This window comes from Dendropsophus ebraccatus, chromosome 13 (genome assembly GCF_027789765.1).
Source record: "Dendropsophus ebraccatus isolate aDenEbr1 chromosome 13, aDenEbr1.pat, whole genome shotgun sequence".
Lineage (NCBI taxonomy): Eukaryota > Metazoa > Chordata > Amphibia > Anura > Hylidae > Dendropsophus > Dendropsophus ebraccatus.
The window spans coordinates 80,114,479-80,135,725 of record NC_091466.1 but is presented as its reverse complement, the minus strand read 5'-3'; the positions used below and the strand labels follow the sequence as shown (position 1 = coordinate 80,135,725).

Genomic DNA, 21,247 nt, shown 5'->3' with positions numbered 1-21,247 from the left:
GTGTATGCCATATATACCCCATCACCATGTGCCACAGATATGTGTATACCATATATACCCTATCACCATGTGCCACAGATATGTGTATGCCATATATACCCCATCACCATGTGCCACAGATATGTGTATACCATATATACCCCATCACCATGTGCCACAGATATGTGTATGCCATATATACCCCATCACCATGTGCCACAGATATGTGTATGCCATATATACCCCATCACCATGTGCCACAGATATGTGTATGCCATATATACCCCATCACCATGTGCCACAGATATGTGTATGCCATATATACCCCATCACCATGTGCCACAGATATGTGTATGCCATATATACCCCATCACCATGTGCCACAGATATGTGTATGCCATAGATACCATCACCATGTGCCACAGATATGTGTATGCCATAGATACCATCACCATGTGCCACAGATATGTGTATGCCATAGATACCATCACCATGTGCCCACCACTGACCCCCAACCTTCCTATTCTGAGCCTCAGGAGCTGCGCTCACTATGGCGGCTTCTTACACCCGGCCTCCTGTATCTCTGTACAGCTGTGATGTCACACAGGATAACACCAATCTGTATAAATGGCGCCTCTCCTGTCAGTAATGGACGCCTCGTCTCCTGGAGGCTTCATCTTCTGTTTGTTCCATTTCTGGGTCAGGGAGACTCCTTGTATCTAAGGACTCCCACACAGAGGGGGCTGCAGGGGGGCGAGGAGACGCGAGGATACCCACACAGAGGACACTGAAGGGGGGCGAGGAGACGCGAGGACACCCACACAGAGGGGGCTGCAGGGGGGCGAGGAGACGCGAGGACACCCACACAGAGGGGGCTGCAGGGGGGCGAGGAGACGCGAGGATACCCACACAGAGAAGACTGTAGGGGGGCGAGGAGACGCGAGGATACCCACACAGAGGGGGCTGCAGGGGGGCGAGGAGACGCGAGGATACCCACACAGAGGGGGCTGCAGGGGGGCGAGGAGACGCGAGGATACCCACACAGAGAACACTGTAGGGGGGCGAGGAGATGCGAGGATACCCACACAGAGGGGACTGAAGGGGGGCGAGGAGACGCGAGGACACCCATACAGAGGGGGCTGCAGGGGGGCGAGGAGACATGAGGAACTCCACACAGAGGGGGCTGCAGGGGGGCGAGGAGACATGAGGAACTCCACACAGAGGGGGCTGCAGGGGGGCGAGGAGACATGAGGAACTCCACACAGAGGGGACTGCAGGGGGGCGAGGAGACATGAGGAACTCCACACAGAGGGGGCTGCAGGGGGGCGAGGAGACATGAGGAACTCCACACAGAGGGGGCTGCAGGGGGGCGAGGAGACATGAGGAACTCCACACAGAGGGGACTGCAGGGGGGCGAGGAGACATGAGGAACTCCACACAGAGGGGACTGCAGGGGGGCGAGGAGACATGAGGAACTCCACACAGAGGGGACTGCAGAGGGGCGAGGAGACATGAGGAACTCCACACAGAGGGAACTGCAGGGGGTGAGGAGATGCAAGGATGCCCACACAGAGGGGACTGCAGGGGGGCGAGGAGACGCGAGGACACCCACACAGAGGGGAATGCAGGGGGGGCGAGGAGACGCAAGGACACCCACACAGAGGGGACTGTAGGGGGACGAGGAGACACGAGGACACCCACACAGAGGGGGCTGTCGGGGGGCGAGGAGACGCGAGGACACCCACACAGAGGGGACTGCATGGGGGCGAGGAGACGCGAGGGCACCCACACAGAGGGGACTGCAGGGGGGCGAGGAGATGCGAGGACGCCCACACAGAGGGGACTGCAGGGGGGCGAGGAGACGCGAGGACACCAACACAGAGGGGACTGCAGGGGGGCGAGGAGACGCGAGGACACCCACACAGAGGGGACTTCAGGGGGCGAGGAGATGCAAGGACGCCCACACAGAGGGGACTGCAGGGGGGCGAGGAGACGCGAGGACACCCACACAGAGGGGACTGCAGGGGGCGAGGAGACATGAGGAACTCCACACAGAGGGGACTGCAGGGGGGCAAGGAGACGCGAGGACACCCACACAGAGGGGACTGCAGGGGGCGAGGAGATGCGAGGATGCCCCCGCCAGGGCCACATCATCAACTACATCCCAAACTCTCACAGAACAAGCATAAAGGACACATGCACACACCACCATGTCACCTCCCACTCACAGGACCCCCACCGTCATACCACATCCCACTCACAGGACCCCCACCCCCATGTCACCTCCCACTCACAGGACCCCACCGCCATGTCACCTCCCACTCACAGGACCCCCACCGTCATACCACATCCCACTCACAGGACCCCCACCCCCATGTCACCTCCCACTCACAGGACCCCCACCGTCATACCACATCCCACTCACAGGACCCCCACCCCCATGTCACCTCCCACTCACAGGACCCCACCGCCATGTCACCTCCCACTCACAGGACCCCCACCGTCATACCACATCCCACTCACAGGACCCCCACCCCCATGTCACCTCCCACTCACAGGACCCCACCGCCATGTCACCTCCCACTCACAGGACCCCCACCCCCATGTCACCTCCCACTCACAGGACCCCCACCCCCATGTCACCTCACACTCACAGGACCCCACCGCCATGTCACCTCCCACTCACAGGACACCCACCGCCATGTGAGGATGGGAGTCCGCCATATAAGTATTGTATGCACAACACAGCGCCCCCTTCAGAAGAGAGGCCAGGAACGATCATATGACCCGACCACCGATGTCCTCTGCTTATAGCAATGTCCTCTCTGCTCATTACTGCTGCATTCTGGGAACGTCCTAATTTAGACTAATTCAAGGTAAGTCATCTCTGGGTATAATGAAAGCTGAAGCGTGATCATCCCAAAGGAGCGTACAGCAATTATAAAAGTAGTCCACACCATCCCCCACCCCGAATAATGTATATACTGCTGCAGGGGAGACCAGAGTTCTATCCTGTATTATACTGCAGAGCTGCACTCACTATTCTGCTGGTGGGGTCACTTTGTACATACATTACATTACTGATCCTGAGTTACATCCTGTATTACACCCCAGAGCTGCACTCACTATTCTGCTGGTGGGGTCACTGTGTACATACATTACATTACTGATCCTGAGTTACATCCTGTATTATACTCCAGAGCTGCACTCACTATTCTGCTGGTGGGGTCACTTTGTACATACATTACTGATCCTGAGTTACATCCTGTATTACACCCCAGAGCTGCACTCACTATTCTGCTGGTGGGGTCACTGTGTACAAACATTACTGATCCTGAGTTACATCCTGTATTATACCCCAGAGCTGCACTCACTATTCTGCTGGTGGGGTCACTGTGTACATACATTACATTACTGATCCTGAGTTCCATCCTGTATTATACTGCAGAGCTGCGATCACTATTCTGCTGGTGGGGGTCACTGTACATACATTACTGATACTGAGTTACATCCTGTATTATTCTCCAGAGCTGCACTCACTATTCTGCTGGTGGGGTCACTGTACATACATTACATTACTGATCCTGAGTTCCATCCTGTATTTCTTTTATTAAAATTTTAAACATAACAATAAATAAATACAGAAATAACACCCCATATACCATATCTGACCAGAACAAGACAATAAATAGAAAAATGAAACCATAACATAAAGCACCGTTTCCATCCCCGCACTCATTCCTCCACACAGACAACCCATATACCTATATACACCCATATACCTATATACAATATATACACCCATATACCTATATACACCCATATACCTATATATACCCATATACCTATATACACCCATATACAATATATACACCCATATACCTATATACAATATATACACCCATATACCTATATACAATATATACACCCATATACCTATATACAATATATACACCCATATACCTATATACACCCATATACCTATATACAATATATACACCCATATACCTATATACAATATATACACCCATATACCTATATACAATATATACACCCATATACCTATATACAATATATACACCCATATACCTATATACACCCATATACCTATATACACCCATATACCTATATACAATATATACACCCATATACCTATATACAATATATACACCCATATACCTATATACACCCATATACCTATATACAATATATACACAATATAAACTATTTAGCTAAACATATTAATAAACTATATACAATACTATATACAAACCTATATATACACTACTATATACTATACACTTATAAACACACCTTTATACACACCTATATACACACCTATATACAATACACCACTATATCCTATACACCTATATACAATACACCACTATATACTATACACCTATATACAATACACCACTATATCCTATACACCTATATACAATACACCACTATATACTATACACCTATATACAATACACCACTATATACTATACACCTATATACAATACACCACTATATACTATACACCTATATACAATACACCACTATATACTATACACCTATATACACAATACACCACTATATACAATACACCACTATATACTATACACCTATATACAATACACCACTATATATAATACACCACTATATACTATACAGCTATATACAATACACCACTATATACTATACACCACTATATACTATACACCTATATACAATACACCACTATATACTATACACCTATATACAATACACCACTATATACTATACACCTATATACACAATACACCACTATATACAATACACCACTATATACTATACACCTATATACAATACACCACTATATACTATACACCTATATACAATACACCACTATATACTATACACCTATATACAATACACCACTATATACTATACACCGATATACAATACACCACTATATACTATACAGCTATATACAATACACCACTATATACACTACACCACTATATACTATACACCTATATACAATACACCACTATATACTATACACATATATACAATACACCACTATATACAATACACCACTATATACTATACAGCTATATACAATACACCACTATATACAATACACCACAATATACTATACACCTATATACAATACACCACTATATACTATACACCTATATACAATACACCACTATATACTATACACCTATATACAATACACCACTATATACAATACACCACTATATACTATACACCTATATACAATACACCACTATATACTATACACCTATATCCTATACACCTATATACAATACACCACAATATACTATACACCTATATACAATACACCACTATATACTATACACCTATATACAATACACCACTATATACTATACACCTATATACAATACACCACTATATACTATACACCGATATACAATACACCACTATATACTATACACCTATATACAATACACCACTATATATAATACACCACTATATACTATACAGCTATATACAATACACCACTATATACACTACACCACTATATACTATACACCTATATACAATACACCACTATATACAATACACCACTATATACTATACAGCTATATACAATACACCACTATATACAATACACCACAATATACTATACACCTATATACAATACACCACTATATACTATACACCTATATACAATACACCACTATATACAATACACCACTAAATACTATACAGCTATATACAATACACCACTATATACAATACACTTCTATATACTATACACCTATATACAATACACCACTATATACTATACACCTATATACAATACACCACTATATACTATACACTTCTATATACTATACACCTATATACAATACACCACTATATACTATACACTTCTATATACTATACACCTATATACAATACACCACTATATACTATACACCTATATACAATACACCACTATATACTATACACCTATATACAATACACCACTATATACTATACACCTATATACAATACACCACTATATACTATACACCTATATACAATACACCACTATATACTATACACTTCTATATACTATACACCTATATACAATACACCACTATATACTATACACCTATATACAATACACCACTATATACTATACACCTATATACAATACACCACTATATACTATACACCTATATACAATACACCACTATATACTATACACCTATATACAATACACCACTATATACTATACACCTATATACAATACACTTCTATATACTATACACCTATATAAATAACTAAATGTGAACCCCCTGGCCCGGTTGCATTGTGCACAACCTAATACCACAGACATAATTCTATACAACCCAACACCAACTAAACAAGACATCATTACACAAATAAACTACAACTAAACAAGACATCATTACACAAATAAACTACAACTAAACAAGACACGATACAAAATAATAACCTACAACTAAACATTACATATATATATTATTTTTTTTGGCTTTCCTTAGCTGGTCCGGCATCCCATGCCCCCAGTACATGATCACAGACGTCCATGAACCAGACAAGGATTTTATATATATAAAAGTCCCAACAAAGTCCCACAGAAGCCCCCTCCCCCCTTTTACCCACCACCCAACCTATCACTAAACCCCAACCCCAGGTGCAAACAAAACATATATAATATATACAGTATATACAATTTATACAAACATACAAAGACAATCACAATACAAAAATATACAACATACTAAACCCAACAATAATGAGACTTCTCAGCCCCACACACAACCCGAAAGCCCAAGATCAGCGCCTGCAAGCCCCATACTCCAGTATCTCTACAGCACAAACCAAAAGACTAATGTGCCAGCATCAGCCGCCACCAGGAGAGGAGACGCAGGCTAAGGAACCTTATAGGCAGAGCCCCTCCAAAGACAAGAGGCCCTACCAGCCCCCAGCCTCTCGTACTCCAGAGAGCGCACCTTCACCAGGTCACCGAATGTGCCCCTAACCACCTCATCCACAGGGGGCGCTGTACCCCTAACCACCTCATCCACAGGGGGGCGCTGTGCCCCTAACCACCTCATATCACAGGGGGCGCTGTGCCCCTAACCACCTCATCCACAGGGGGCGCTGTGCCCCTAACCACCTCATCTACAGGGGGTACTGTGCCCCTAACCACCTCATCCACAGGGGGCGCTGTGCCCCTAACCACCTCATCCACAGGGGGCGCTGTGCCCCTAACCACCTCATCCACAGGGGGCGCTGTGCCCCTAACCACCTCATCCACAGGGGGTACTGTGCCCCTAACCACCTCATCCACAGGGGGGGCTGTGCCCCTAACCACCTCATCCACAGGGGGTACTGTGCCCCTAACCACCTCATCCACAGGGGGGGCTGTGCCCCTAACCACCTCATCCACAGGGGGGCGCTGTACCCCTAACCACCTCATCCACAGGGGGGAGCTGTGCCCCTAACCACCTCATCCACAGGGGGTACTGTGCCCCTAACCACCTCATCCACAGGGGGGGCTGTGCCCCTAACCACCTCATCCACAGGGGGCGCTGTGCCCCTAACCACCTCATCCACAGGGGGCGCTGTGCCCCTAACCACCTCATCTACAGGGGGCGCTGTGCCCCTAACCACCTCATCCACAGGGGGCGCTGTGCCCCTAACCACCTCATATCACAGGGGGCGCTGTGCCCCTAACCACCTCATCCACAGGGGGCGCTGTGCCCCTAACCACCTCATCTACAGGGGGCGCTGTGCCCCTAACCACCTCATCCACAGGGGTCACTGTGCCTCTAACCACCTCATCCACAGGGGGGCGCTGTGGCCCTAACCACCTCATCCACAGGGGTCACTGTGCCTCTAACCACCTCATCCACAGGGGGGCGCTGTGCCCCTAACCACCTCATCCACAGGGGGGCGCTGTACCCCTAACCACCTCATCCACAGGGGGGCGCTGTGCCCCTAACCACCTCATCCACAGGGGTCACTGTGCCTCTAACCACCTCATCCACAGGGGGGCGCTGTGCCCCTAACCACCTCATCCACAGGGGGGCGCTGTACCCCTAACCACCTCATCCACAGGGGGGCGCTGTGCCCCTAACCACCTCATCCACAGGGGGCGCTGTGCCCCTAACCACCTCATCCACAGGGGTCACTGTGCCTCTAACCACCTCATCCACAGGGGGCGCTGTGCCCCTAACCACCTCATCCACAGGGGGGCGCTGTGCCCCTAACCACCTCATCCACAGGGGGGCGCTGTGCCCCTAACCACCTCATCCACAGGGGGCGCTGTGCCCCTAACCACCTCATCCACAGGGGGCGCTGTGCCCCTAACCACCTCATCCACAGGGGGCGCTGTGCCCCTAACCACCTCATCCAAAGGGGGCGCTGTGCCCCTAACCACCTCATCCACAGGGGGGGCACTGTGCTCCTAACCACCTCATCCACAGGGGGCGCTGTGCCTCTAACCACCTCATCCACAGGGGGGCGCTGTGCCCCTAACCACCTCATCCACAGGGGGGCGCTGTGCCCCTAACCACCTCATCCACAGGGGGCGCTGTGCTCCTAACCACCTCATCCACAGGGGGCGCTGTGCCCCTAACCACCTCATCCACAGGGGGTGCTGTGCCCCTAACCACCTCATCCACAGGGGGGGCGCTGTGCCCCTAACCACCTCATCCACAGGGGGGCGCTGTGCCCCTAACCACCTCATCCACAGGGGGGCGCTGTGCCCCTAACCACCTCATCCACAGGGGGCACTGTGCCTCTAACCACCTCATCCACGGGGGCGCAGTGCCCGTAACCACCTCATCCACAGGGGGGCGCTGTGCCCCTAACCACCTCATCCACAGGGGGCGCTGTGCCACTAACCACCTCATCCACAGGGGGCGCTGTGCCCCTAACCACCTCATCCACAGGGGGCGCTTTGCCTCTAACTACCTCATCTACAGGGGGCGCTGTGCCCCTAACCACCTCATCCACAGGGGGGCGCTGTGCCAGTAACCACCTCATCCACAGGGGGCGCTGTGCCCCTAACCACCTCATCCACAGGGGTCACTGTGCCCCTAACCACCTCATCCACAGGGGGGCGCTGTGCCCCTAACCACCTCATCCACAGGGGGGCGCTGTGCCCCTAACCACCTCATCCACAGGGGGCGCTGTGCCTCTAACCACCTCATCCACAGGGGGGCGCTGTGGCCCTAACCACCTCATCCACAGGGGTCACTGTGGCCCTAACCAACTCATCCACAGGGGGTGCTGTGCCCCTAACCACCTCATCCACAGGGGGCGCTGTGCCCCTAACCACCTCATCCACAGGGGGCGCTGTGCCCCTAACCACCTCATCCACAGGGGGTGCTGTGCCCCTAACCACCTCATCCACAGGGGGTGCTGTGCCCCTAACCACCTCATCCACAGGGGGCGCTGTGCCCCTAACCACCTCATCCATAGGGAGCACTGTGCCCCTAACCACCTCATCCACAGGGGGGCGCTGTGCCCGTAACCACCTCATCCACAGGGAGAGCTGTGCCTCTAACCACCTCATCCACAGGGGGGCGCTGTGCCCCTAACTACCTCATCTACAGGGGGCGCTGTGCCCCTAACCACCTCATCCACAGGGGGCGCTGTGCCTCTAACTACCTCATCTACAGGGGGCGCTGTGCCCCTAACCACCTCATCCACAGGGGGGCGCTGTGCCCGTAACCACCTCATCCACAGGGGGCGCTGTGCCCCTAACCACCTCATCCACAGGGGGCGCTGTGCCTCTAACCACCTCATCCACAGGGGGGCGCTGTGCCCCTAACCACCTCATCCACAGGGGGGCGCTGTGGCCCTAACCACCTCATCCACAGGGGTCACTGTGGCCCTAACCAACTCATCCACAGGGGGCGCTGTGCCCCTAACCACCTCATCCACAGGGGGCGCTGTGCCCCTAACCACCTCATCCACAGGGGGTGCTGTGCCCCTAACCACCTCATCCACAGGGGGTGCTGTGCCCCTAACCACCTCATCCACAGGGGGCGCTGTGCCCCTAACCACCTCATCCACAGGGGGTGCTGTGCCCCTAAGCACCTCATCCACAGGGGGTGCTGTGCCCCTAACCACCTCATCCACAGGGGTCACTGTGCCCCTAACCACCTCATCCACAGGGGGCGCTGTGCCCCTAACTACCTCATCCACAGGGGGTGCTGTGCCCCTAACCACCTCATCCACAGGGGGGCGCTGTGCCCCTAACCACCTCATCCACAGGGGGCGCTGTGCTCCTAACCACCTCATCCACAGGGGGCGCTGTGCCCCTAACCACCTCATCCACAGGGGGCGCTGTGCCCCTAACCACCTCATCCACAGGGGGCGCTGTGCCCCTAACCACCTCATTCTCAGGGGGCGCTGTGCCCCTAACCACCTCATCCACAGGGGGGCGCTGTGCCCCTAACCACCTCATCCACAGGGGGCGCTGTGCCCCTAACCACCTCATCCACAGGGGGCGCTGTGCCCCTAACCACCTCATCCACAGGGGGGGCGCTGTGCCCCTAACCACCTCATCCACAGGGGGGCGCTGTACCCCTAACCACCTCATCCACAGGGGGTACTGTGCCTCTAACCACCTCATCCACAGGGGGCGCTGTGCCCCTAACCACCTCATCCACAGGGGGGCGCTGTGCCCCTAACCACCTCATCCACAGGGGGGCGCTGTACCCCTAACCACCTCATCCACAGGGGGTACTGTGCCTCTAACCACCTCATCCACAGGGGGGCGCTATGCCCCTAACCACCTCATCCACAGGGGGGGCGCTATGCCCCTAACCACCTCATCCACAGGGGGCGCTGTGCCCGTAACCACCTCATCCACAGGGAGGATTTTACACTGCGTCGATACTAAACACCGTGCACTCCACGTGTGGTACCTGACCACTATGCTGACTAGGAATAAAGTGCTCCGGTCCCAGCCACCAAGGTTTCTGAATGCTCCATAGGCCCATTCCGCATAGGAGAGACGGGCCAACCTGGGCCACCCGATGGAAGCGCCCACCCTGTTGTAAACCTCTGTGTTATAGGGACAATGAAGCAGAAAATGCTCCATGCTTTCCAGCATGCCTCCACACTCCTCCCGGGGACAAACAAAATATATATAAAAAATATTATATATATATATTCTATATCGTCACACCTACCCCCACACATCACTGATCCTGAGTTACATCCTGTATTATACCCCAGAGCTGCACTCACTATTCTGCTGGTGGGGTCACTGTGTACATACATTACTGATCCTGAGTTACATCCTGTATTATACCCCAGAGCTGCACTCACTATTCTGCTGGTGGGGTCACTGTGTACATACATTACATTACTGATCCTGAGTTCCATCCTGTATTATACCCCAGAGCTGCACTCACTATTCTGCTGGTGGGGTCACTGTGTACATACATAACATTACTGATCCTGTATTATCCTCCAGAGCTGCACTCACTATTCTGCTGGTGGGGTCACTGTGTACATACATTACATTACTGATCCTGAGTTCCATCCTGTATTATACCCCAGAGCTGCACTCACTATTCTGCTGGTGGGGTCACTGTGTACATACATTACATTACTGATCCTGTATTATACCCCAGAGCTGCACTCACTATTCTGCTGGTGGGGTCATCACCCTAGCTGAGCTCCCTACATGAGATGGCGGCATGCACCATAGGGTAAGGATAACACTTTCCAGAAATCATCAGCTGATGTTCTGTGCAGATACTTAACAGCAGGGAATGCTGGGAGATTTCAGCTCTGAAGTTTGCAGACTAGTCAGTGCACTGATGCCATATATATATATATATATATATATATATATATATATATATATATATATATATATACTGTATATATCAATCTGTCCCTGAGCCGTCCTCATACTTACCCTATGCCTTGTGCAATGAACTCCAGCTGGCGGCACATACAGGAGCGGACTTCATACTCCACGTCCTGACACAAGGATTCCACTAGGGGGAGGATGTCCCGCTTAACTCTGAAATTCATAGAAAATACCAGAAAAGCTGATTCATAGCTGGTGAGCGATTCCTCAGATTCCATAATGTCCCACACCAGGATCCAGAGGCAGACACTTACATATGGGCCTCAAACTTATTGGCAACTTTTCCTAGGATCTTGCAGCTAGTAAGCCGTGACTGCAACGTCTGGGACAGTTGTGCTTTGGATACAAGAGGATTGAGGATCTGTACAGGAAACAAAGAGAAAGTGAGAAAAATGCCAACAAACATATAAGGAACACTTGTAGTCACCGTAAAGTACAGTACACTGGGGCCTTGGATTAGGAGCATAATACGTTCCAGGACGGCGCTTGTAATCCAAATCCACTCTTACACCAAAGCAAATGTTCCCATAAGAAATCACTGATCTGCAGACAATTGGTTTCACACCCAAAAAATAATGATTTTTTATTATAAATAACATGTAAAACAGATGAAACTACGAGAAGCAGCTGGATATGTGACATATAAGTTACTGTTCAGTATAGCAGCATGTGGTATATAATGTATAGTAACTGTATAACCCTGATAACACAGCAGCTGGATATGTGATATATATGTTACTGTACAGTATAGCAGCATGTGGTGTATAATGTATAGTAACTGTATAACCCTGATAACACAGCAGCAGCTGGATATGTGATATATATGTTACTGTACAGTATAGCAGCATGTGGTGTATAATGTATAGTAACTGTATAACCCTGATAACACTGCAGCAGCTGGATATGTGATATATATATGTTACTGTACAGTATAGCAGCATGTGGTGTATAATGTATAGTAACTGTATAACCCTGATAACACAGCAGCTGGATATGTGATATATAAGTTACTGTACAGTATAGCAGCATGTGGTGTATAATGTATAGTAACTGTATAACCCTGATAACACAGCAGCTGGATATGTGATATATAAGTTACTGTACAGTATAGCAGCATGTGGTGTATAATGTATAGTAACTGTATAACCCTGATAACACAGCAGCTGGATATGTGATATATAAGTTACTGTACAGTATAGCAATCAGCATGTGGTGTATAATGTATAGTAACTGTATAACCCTGATAACACAGCAGCTGGATATGTGATATATATAAGTTACTGTACAGTATAGCAGCATGTGGTATATAATGTATAGTAACTGTATAACCCTGATAACACTGCAGCTGGATATGTGATATACAAGTTACTGTACAGTATAGCAATCAGCATGTGGTATATAATGTATAGTAACTGTATAACCCTGATAACACAGCAGCTGGATATGTGATATATATAAGTTACTGTACAGTATAGCAATCAGCATGTGGTGTATAATGTATATGTTAGGACTCGGGCTATGTGTTTGGCTCGGCGTCCTTAGCAGCCAGACTGCATGTCAGGTTTTGCTCTGCTGTTCACGGTTGTAGTAGTGGCCAGTATTCACTCCCTGACAGATCAGCATAGGTGTAGTGAGTTCACTAATCAATGACTGACAGCTGACTCAGCTGTCAGTATCTGGGCAGGACCTGGAGCCTCAGCCCCAATCACGCCTTGGGGGCTGGGACTACAGGTCCCATAAGTATAATCCCCTGTCTCAGTATCTTGCCTGCGATAGAGCCTAGTACTCCTAGTGTTTCTTGACCTCGCGGTTTCCCTGACTTAGATTTTCCTGTGTACCCGACCTTTTGGCTTGTATTTTGACTATCCCTTGGACACGTTTTTGTACCTCGCCGCTAGACTGTTGCTGACCCGGAATTCTCACCTCGCTCTAGTTGTGTTTTGTCTGTCTTGTTTCGTTTAGTGTTGCATTTTAGTAGATCAGGGACTGCCGTCCAGTTGTCCGTTTGCCATCTGGGGCATCTGGGGCAAGCAGGTAGGGGCAGTGGGGCGGGTGCCAGCTTCAGGGCTCACCTGTCCTTGTGTCTCCCTGTCCCTATCCTGACATTATCACAGGCCTTAACCAAAGTCACTCCCGGCGGTTCGGCATGAGTACCGATACCTCGGTCGCCGACCGCCTTGATGAGTTGACTACTCAGCTCAAAGGTGTTGCTGGATTAGTAGCCTAATTGTCCAGTCGTGTGGACAATTTGTCTCAGGCTACTCCATCCCGTCCTGTGACACAGAATCCGGAGACAATGCCGGTCCAGGTAGTAAAGCATAAAACTAAAATGATACTGCCTGACAGGTTTAATGGAAGTGCAGACAAGTTCTGTACTTTTCGCGAATCTTGTTATTTGTATTTTAGTTTTAACCCTTTTATTTCTGATGCAGAAAGGGTTGCTCTAATTGTCTCCCTCCTCCAAGGTCCTCCCCAGGATTGGGCCTTAGCCCTTTCCCCTGAGGCTCCAGAGTGGAATTCGGTGGAAACATTCTTTTCCTCCCTGGGTCAGATATATGATGACCCAAATGTGTCGCAGTAGCGGAATCCCATTTACTGTCCATCCAGCACGTCCGTCGCACCGCGGAAGAGTATTGCTCGGAGTTCCGCCAGTGGTGCACCCTGACTGGGTGGCAGGATTCCCCTCTGAAGACCCTGTTCCGACAAGGTCTTACGGATTCAATCAAGGACGCCATGGTCAGTCACCCCACTCCTGATTCCCTTAATGCATATATGTCATGTGCCATTAGTATTGACCGCAGACTCAGGGAAAGGAAGCGAGAAAAAATGGGGGTAACTACAGTGCAGTCGAGGACCAGTCAGCCTCCTAAACCTTTTCCCAAGGTGACAGAGTCGTTTTCTCCTCCTACCACCTCCGAAGAGCCTATGATCCTGGAAAGTGCTTCAGCCCGAAGAAAATTCCGTATGGAGCACTCTCTGTGTCTTTACTGTGGAAAGTCGGGACACTACCTGAGAGACTGTCCAACCAAGCCTCCTCGGACACCGGAAAACTCCACTGCCTGAGTGATAGTCCGGAAGGTCACACAGGCACACAGGTACCTCCCAAACAGTTTGATAATTTCTGTTTACCGGTAACCCTGATATCCAATAATGTTGTTTTTTCATGTACTGCTATGGTTGATTCTGGTGCCGCCCTGAGTTTTGTCCGTACATCAGTAGCGGAGTCATTGGGTTTAACATTGATACCTCTCTGTGCTCCCTTCACGGTGGCCGGCGTAGATTCCGCCCCTCTAAGGAGCGGAGCAGTGAAATATCGTACCCCGGAAATATCAATGCAGGTTGGGTGTCTTCACCGTGAAGAGATCATTTTTTGTGTTGGATAAACTGGCCGCTGACATAATACTGGGGTTACCGTGGCTACGTCAACATAATCCGATATTTGATTGGAGATCCATAGAGCTGGTTCAGTGGGGTGGCTCCTGTGACTTCCATCTGTTACAAGTAAACCCAGTTATGTGTACAGTGAGTGATCATCCTGGTATTCCCGACTATATTGAAGATTTTTCTGATGTGTTTAATGAGGCCATTGCTGACGCCTTACCTCCTCACCGTCCGTATGACTGCGCCATTGATCTTGTGTCCAGGGCCAGGTTTCCCAAGGGTCGCATTTTTAACTTGTCCCCTCCGGAGCGAGAGTCAATGCGCCAGTACATACAGGACAGTTTGAGGAAGGGTCACATTCGGCCTTCAGTGTCCCCCATGGGCGCCGGGTTTTTCTTTAAGGAAAAGAAAGATGGTGGTCTGCGTCCCTGTATTGACTACAGGGAGCTAAATAAAATCAACATTAAGGATCAACACCCCCTTCCCCTGATCCCTGATCTTCTGAACCAGGTGGTAGGTGCTCACTGGTTTTCTAAGATAGACCTACGGGGCGCCTACAATTTGATCCGGATCAGGGAAGGGAACGAATGGAAGACGGCGCTTAACACTCCAGAGGGGCACTTTGAATATCTGGTAATGGCCCTTCGGGTTGAGTAACGCCCCTGCCGTTTTCCAGAGATTCGTTAATGACCTCTTTCGTGACCTGTTTGGCCGATATGTGGTAATCTATCTAGATGACATTCTTGTTTATTCCCCTGACTGGGAATCTCATGTTACACATGTCCGCGAGGTTTTATCGAGACTCAGAAATACCCTTTGTGCTAAACTGTCTAAATGCCTGTTTGGGGTTAAGGAGGTTGGATTCTTAGGGTATATTTTAACTCCAGAATCCGTACAGATGGACCCTAAGAAGGTGTCAGCAGTACTAGATTGGGCTAGACCAACCACTTTGAAAGAGATCCAAAGGTTCCTGGGTTTTGCAAACTTCTATAGGAAGTTCATCCGCAACTTCTCACTTATTGTTAAGCCACTAACTGAGCTAACAAAAAAAGGTGTGAATCCAACCTCCTGGCCTTTAGAGGCGGAGCAGGCCTTTACCCAGCTTAAACATTGTTTTTCATCTGCTCCTGTTCCAGTGCATCCCGACTTAGGTTTACCATTTGTGGTAGAGGTGGATGCTTCTGAGTTTGGAGTTGGAGCAGTATTGTCCCAAGGTAAGGAACCATACACCAATCTGAGACCTGTGGCGTACTTCTCCAGGAAATTCTCCACCTCCGAGGTCAACTATGACATTGGCAATCGGGAACTGTTGGCCCTCAAATGGGCTTTTGAGGAGTGGAGGCATTTCCTGGAGGGGGAAAACACCAGATAACTGTTTTAACTGACCGTAAAAACCTACTATATCTGGATAAAGCAAAAAGGTTAAACCCATGTCAAGCCCGTTGGGCTTTGTTCTTCACCAGGTTTAATTTTGTAGTTACCTACCGTCCAGGGTCTAAGAATGTAAAGGCAGACGCCTTATCTCGGAGCTTTGGGGTTAGTGATATGCCTGAAGAGGAACCAAAAAACATCCTACCCCCAGGCGTTGTGGTTGGTAGTGTGTCTATTGACTTAAAAGAGAAAATTTTGAGATCTCAAAATGACGCGCCTGCTAATGTACCCTCTGAAAAACTGTTCGTCCCTGTACACCTTAGATTAGCAGGGTTAAAAGAAATTCATGCATTCCACTAGCGGGCCACCCTGGTATTGCTGAGACTGCTTATCTCTTGTCTCGCTCCTGCTGGTGGCCTTCATGGCAGAGGGATGTACGGGAATATGTAAAGTCTTGTGAGACGTGTGCCCGAGCTAAAACCCCGAGGTCCCTGCCTGAAGGTCTGCTCCAGCCACTACCATTGCCAAGCCGTCAATGGTCCCATCTGTCGATTGGATTTTATTACTGACCTTCCTCTCTCTAGGAAAGACGGTGATCTGGGTAGTGGTGGATAGGTTTAGCAAAATGTGCCACCTAATAGCTTTGAGAACTTCCCAATGCCAAGTCTCTTGCCAAGTTGTTTGTTCGTCATATCCTCCGTCTACATGGAATACCTACCAACATAGTTTCAGACCGAGCAAAGTTCTGGAGAGCATTCTGTGGTCTGTTAAATATATCTGTCTTTTTCCTCAGCATTTCACCCCGAAAACCAACGGTCAAATGGAACAAACCAATCAATCCCTGGAGCAATATCTAAGGTGCCTTGTTTCGATAATCAACATACATGGTCTGAATACTTACCAATGGCAGAGTTTGCCTTGAATAATCACGTAAATACCTCCACACAACAAACCCCCTTCTATTGTAATTATGGTTACCATCCCAGGTTTTCCGCAGTTCCTACTCAAGAGACACACTTTTCTTCTGTTAAAGAACTTACAAAAAAAACTGTGCACAGTTTGGGCGAGAGTCTAGCGACTCTAACCGTTTCCCAGGAAAAACATATTCAATATGCTAATCGCAAACGCCGTCCCGGTCCCCAGTATGTGGTAGGTGAAAAAGTATGGTTATCTACCAAAAACTTGCGTCTCCGAGTTCCTTCAACTAAATTCGCCCCCAGGTATATTGGTCCATTCCCCATTGCAAACATTATAAACCCTGTGTCTTTTAGGCTACAATTGCCTCAATCTTTGCAAATCCATCCAGTGTTTCACAAAAGCCTCCTTAAAAAATACACTTCTCCAACGATTACCAGTCCTCCTCCCCTTCCAGTTGTGGTTCAAGGCGAACTAGAGTATGAGATTGAAAGAATTTTAAACTCAAGGAGGGTTCGCAGGACAATACAATATCTCGTACATTGGAAGGGGTACGGTCCGGAGGAGCGCACATGGGTCACTACACGGGATCTTCATGCCCCAGTTTTGATTAAAAAATTTCATGAGGAGCATCCCACCAGACCTGGTGGTCTTTGTGAGGGTCCAGAGGCCCCTGAGGGGGGGGGGGTTCTGTTAGGACTTGGGCTATGCGTTTGGCTCGGCGTCCTTAGCAGCCAGACTGCATGTCAGGTTTTGCTCTGCTCTGCTATTCACGGTTGTAGTAGTGGCCAGTATTCACTCCCCTGATATCTACCAAAAACTTGCGTCTCCGAGTTCCTTCAACTAAATTCGCCCCCAGGTATATTGGTCCATTCCCCATTGCAAACATTATAAACCCTGTGTCTTTTAGGCTACAATTGCCTCAATCTTTGCAAATCCATCCAGTGTTTCACAAAAGCCTCCTTAAAAAATACACTTCTCCAACGATTACCAGTCCTCCTCCCCTTCCAGTTGTGGTTCAAGGCGAACTAGAGTATGAGATTGAAAGAATTTTAAACTCAAGGAGGGTTCGCAGGACAATACAATATCTCGTACATCGGAAGGGGTACGGTCCGGAGGAGCGCACATGGGTCACTACACGGGATCTTCATGCCCCAGTTTTGATTAAAAAATTTCATGAGGAGCATCCCACCAGACCTGGTGGTCTTTGTGAGGGTCCAGAGGCCCCTCCTCGGGGGGGGGGTTCTGTTAGGACTCGGGCTATGCGTTTGGCTCGGCGTCCTTAGCAGCCAGACTGCATGTCAGGTTTTGCTCTGCTCTGCTATTCACGGTTGTAGTAGTGGCCAGTATTCACTCCCTGAGGCTAGGTTCACACTGCGTTTTTAGCATCCGTTTAACGGATCCGTTTTTTTTAACGTCCAGAAAAATAGGGTCAGCAACGTTTTTTGGTCCGTTTTGGTCCGCCAAAAAAAACGGATCCGTTTTTTTAAATAATGGAAGTCAATGGAAAAACGGATGCACACAAATGAATCCGTTTTTTGCAATCCGTTTTTCATGCGTTTTTTTGCAAAAAACGGATGCGTTAAACGGATGCTAAAAACGCAGTGTGAACCTAGCCTGACAGATCAGCATAGGTGTAGTGAGTTCACTAATCAATGACTGACAGCTGACTCAGCTGTCAGTATCTGGGCAGGACCTGGAGCCTCAGCCCCAATCACGCCTTGGGGGCTGGGACTACAGGTCCCATAAGTATAATCCCCTGTCTCAGTATCTTGCCTGCGATAGAGCCTAGTACTCCTAGTGTTTCTTGACCTCGCGTTTTCCCTGACTTAGATTTTCCTGTGTACCCGACCTTTTGGCTTGTATTTTGACTATCCCTTGGACACGTCTTTGTACCTCGCTGTTAGACTGTTGCTGACCCGGAATTCTCACCTCGCTCTTGTTGTGTTTTGTCTGTCTTGTTTCGTTTAGTGTTGCACTTTAGTAGATCAGGGACTGCCGTCCAGTTGTCCGTTTGCCACCTAGGGCATCTGGGGCAAGCAGGTAGGGCCAGTGGGGCGGGTGCCAGCTTCAGGGCTCACCTGTCCTTGTGTCTCCCTGTCCCTATCCTGACAGTATATTAACTGTATAACCCTGATAACACAGCAGCAGCAGCTTGTAGGTACAGGATGGAACTGCAGATCCCCATAATGGAGAGGAGGGAAACACAAAGGCTGATAGACTGCAGGGAGCAGGAAGGAATGAGCAGGGCGGATGTGGGCACAGTATAGCAGCGCTCTCTGTCCGGGGAGAGAGGGGTTACAGCTATGGAGAGATTACCTCAACAGTCCTGTCCCCTGATGTAAGCCCCAGCCTGAAGTGGATCTGCTATGATTTGGAAGGTGAGGGAGACTTCCTGGGTCAGAGTACAGGGCTGTAGACCCCACTGTGCATGCCAAGCCCCTCCCCCACTCCCCCTCCCACCCAGTACAGGGAGCTCTTACAGCAAAGCAATGCTCTTACACCAAGTTACTATTTTAAAAAACTGTGAGCTCTTAAACCAAAAGGCTCTTAATCCAAGTTACTCTTAAAGAGAATCTGTGAGCTCCTATGGAGGGGGAGTAGTGATGGCTTCGTGCCGCACTTCGGAGCGCCTCACCACTCCCCCTCCCAGCTTGTATTGAATATTCATTGCGCTCACCCGGTCAGTGTAGTGCGCGCACGCTCCCATGGCGATTCACGCATGCATCGGAGCGGCACTGAGCAAAGCCATTGAGGGGTTAGGCTTTGGCTCTCGGTGCGCCTGCGCCGCTCCGACGCACTACGGCGCATGTGCAAATTGCTGCGGGAGCGTGCGCGAACTACACTGACCGGGTGAGCGCAATGATTATTCAATACAAGCTGGGAGGGGGAGTGGTGCGGCACGAAGCCATTACCACTCCCCCGCCATAGGAGCCGACAGATTCCCTTTAAACCAAGGTACCACTATGTATACTCTATGCTGTAGTACTGACTTATGGCCACTAGATGTCACTGTTGCAGCTCTTTTAGAGAACGTATACAAGCGATCCCCAGCTGTACTGAAACTACAACTCTCAGCATGTCCCCCAGAGCCTTCCCGCCATTAGATGACTGTACAGGATCAATAATGTATGTACACAGTGACCCCACCAGCAGAATAGTGAGTGCAGCTCTGAGGTATAATACAGGATGTAACTCAGGATCAGTAATGTTATGTACACAGTGACCCCACCAGCAGAATAGTGAGTGCAGCTCTGGGGTATAATAACACTATTACACTGTACACTGTTACAACATTACACTCTTAGGCTATGCTGAACATAGTCTATCTTTTCATAAAAGTACGGCCGTCTCTCCTATGCGGAATGGGCCTATGGAGCATTCAGAAACCTTGGTGGCTGGGACCAGAGCACTTTATTCCTAGTCAGCATAGTGGTCAGGTACCACACGTGGAGTGCACGGTGTTTAGTATCGACGCAGCGTAAAATCCTCCCTGTGGATGAGGTGGTTAGGGGCACAGCGCCCCCCTGTGGATGAGGTGGTTAGGGGCAAAGCGCCCCGTGTGGATGAGGTGGTTAGGGGCACAGCGCCCCCTGTGGATGAGGTGGTTAGGGGCACAGCGCCCCCTGTGGATGAGGTGGTTAGGGGCACAGCGCTCCCTGTGGATGAGGTGGTTAGGGGCACAGCGCCCCCCTGTGGATGAGGTGGTTAGGGGCACAGCGC

General features: G+C 49.3%; 1 protein-coding gene across 3 annotated transcripts in view; it reads right to left on the bottom strand.

The window, feature by feature from the left end:
• Positions 1 to 21,247, bottom strand: part of PPP4R4 (protein phosphatase 4 regulatory subunit 4) — a 134,625-nt gene that overhangs the window by 43,333 nt on the left and 70,045 nt on the right. For all 3 annotated transcript variants that reach the window (XM_069951114.1, XM_069951116.1, XM_069951115.1), the window contains 2 exons: positions 12,112 to 12,218; positions 11,903 to 12,010 (listed from right to left, as the gene is read on the bottom strand). In XM_069951114.1, coding sequence (XP_069807215.1) covers positions 11,903 to 12,010; positions 12,112 to 12,218 — 215 coding nt within the window. The remainder of the gene's footprint in view (positions 1 to 11,902; positions 12,011 to 12,111; positions 12,219 to 21,247) is intronic.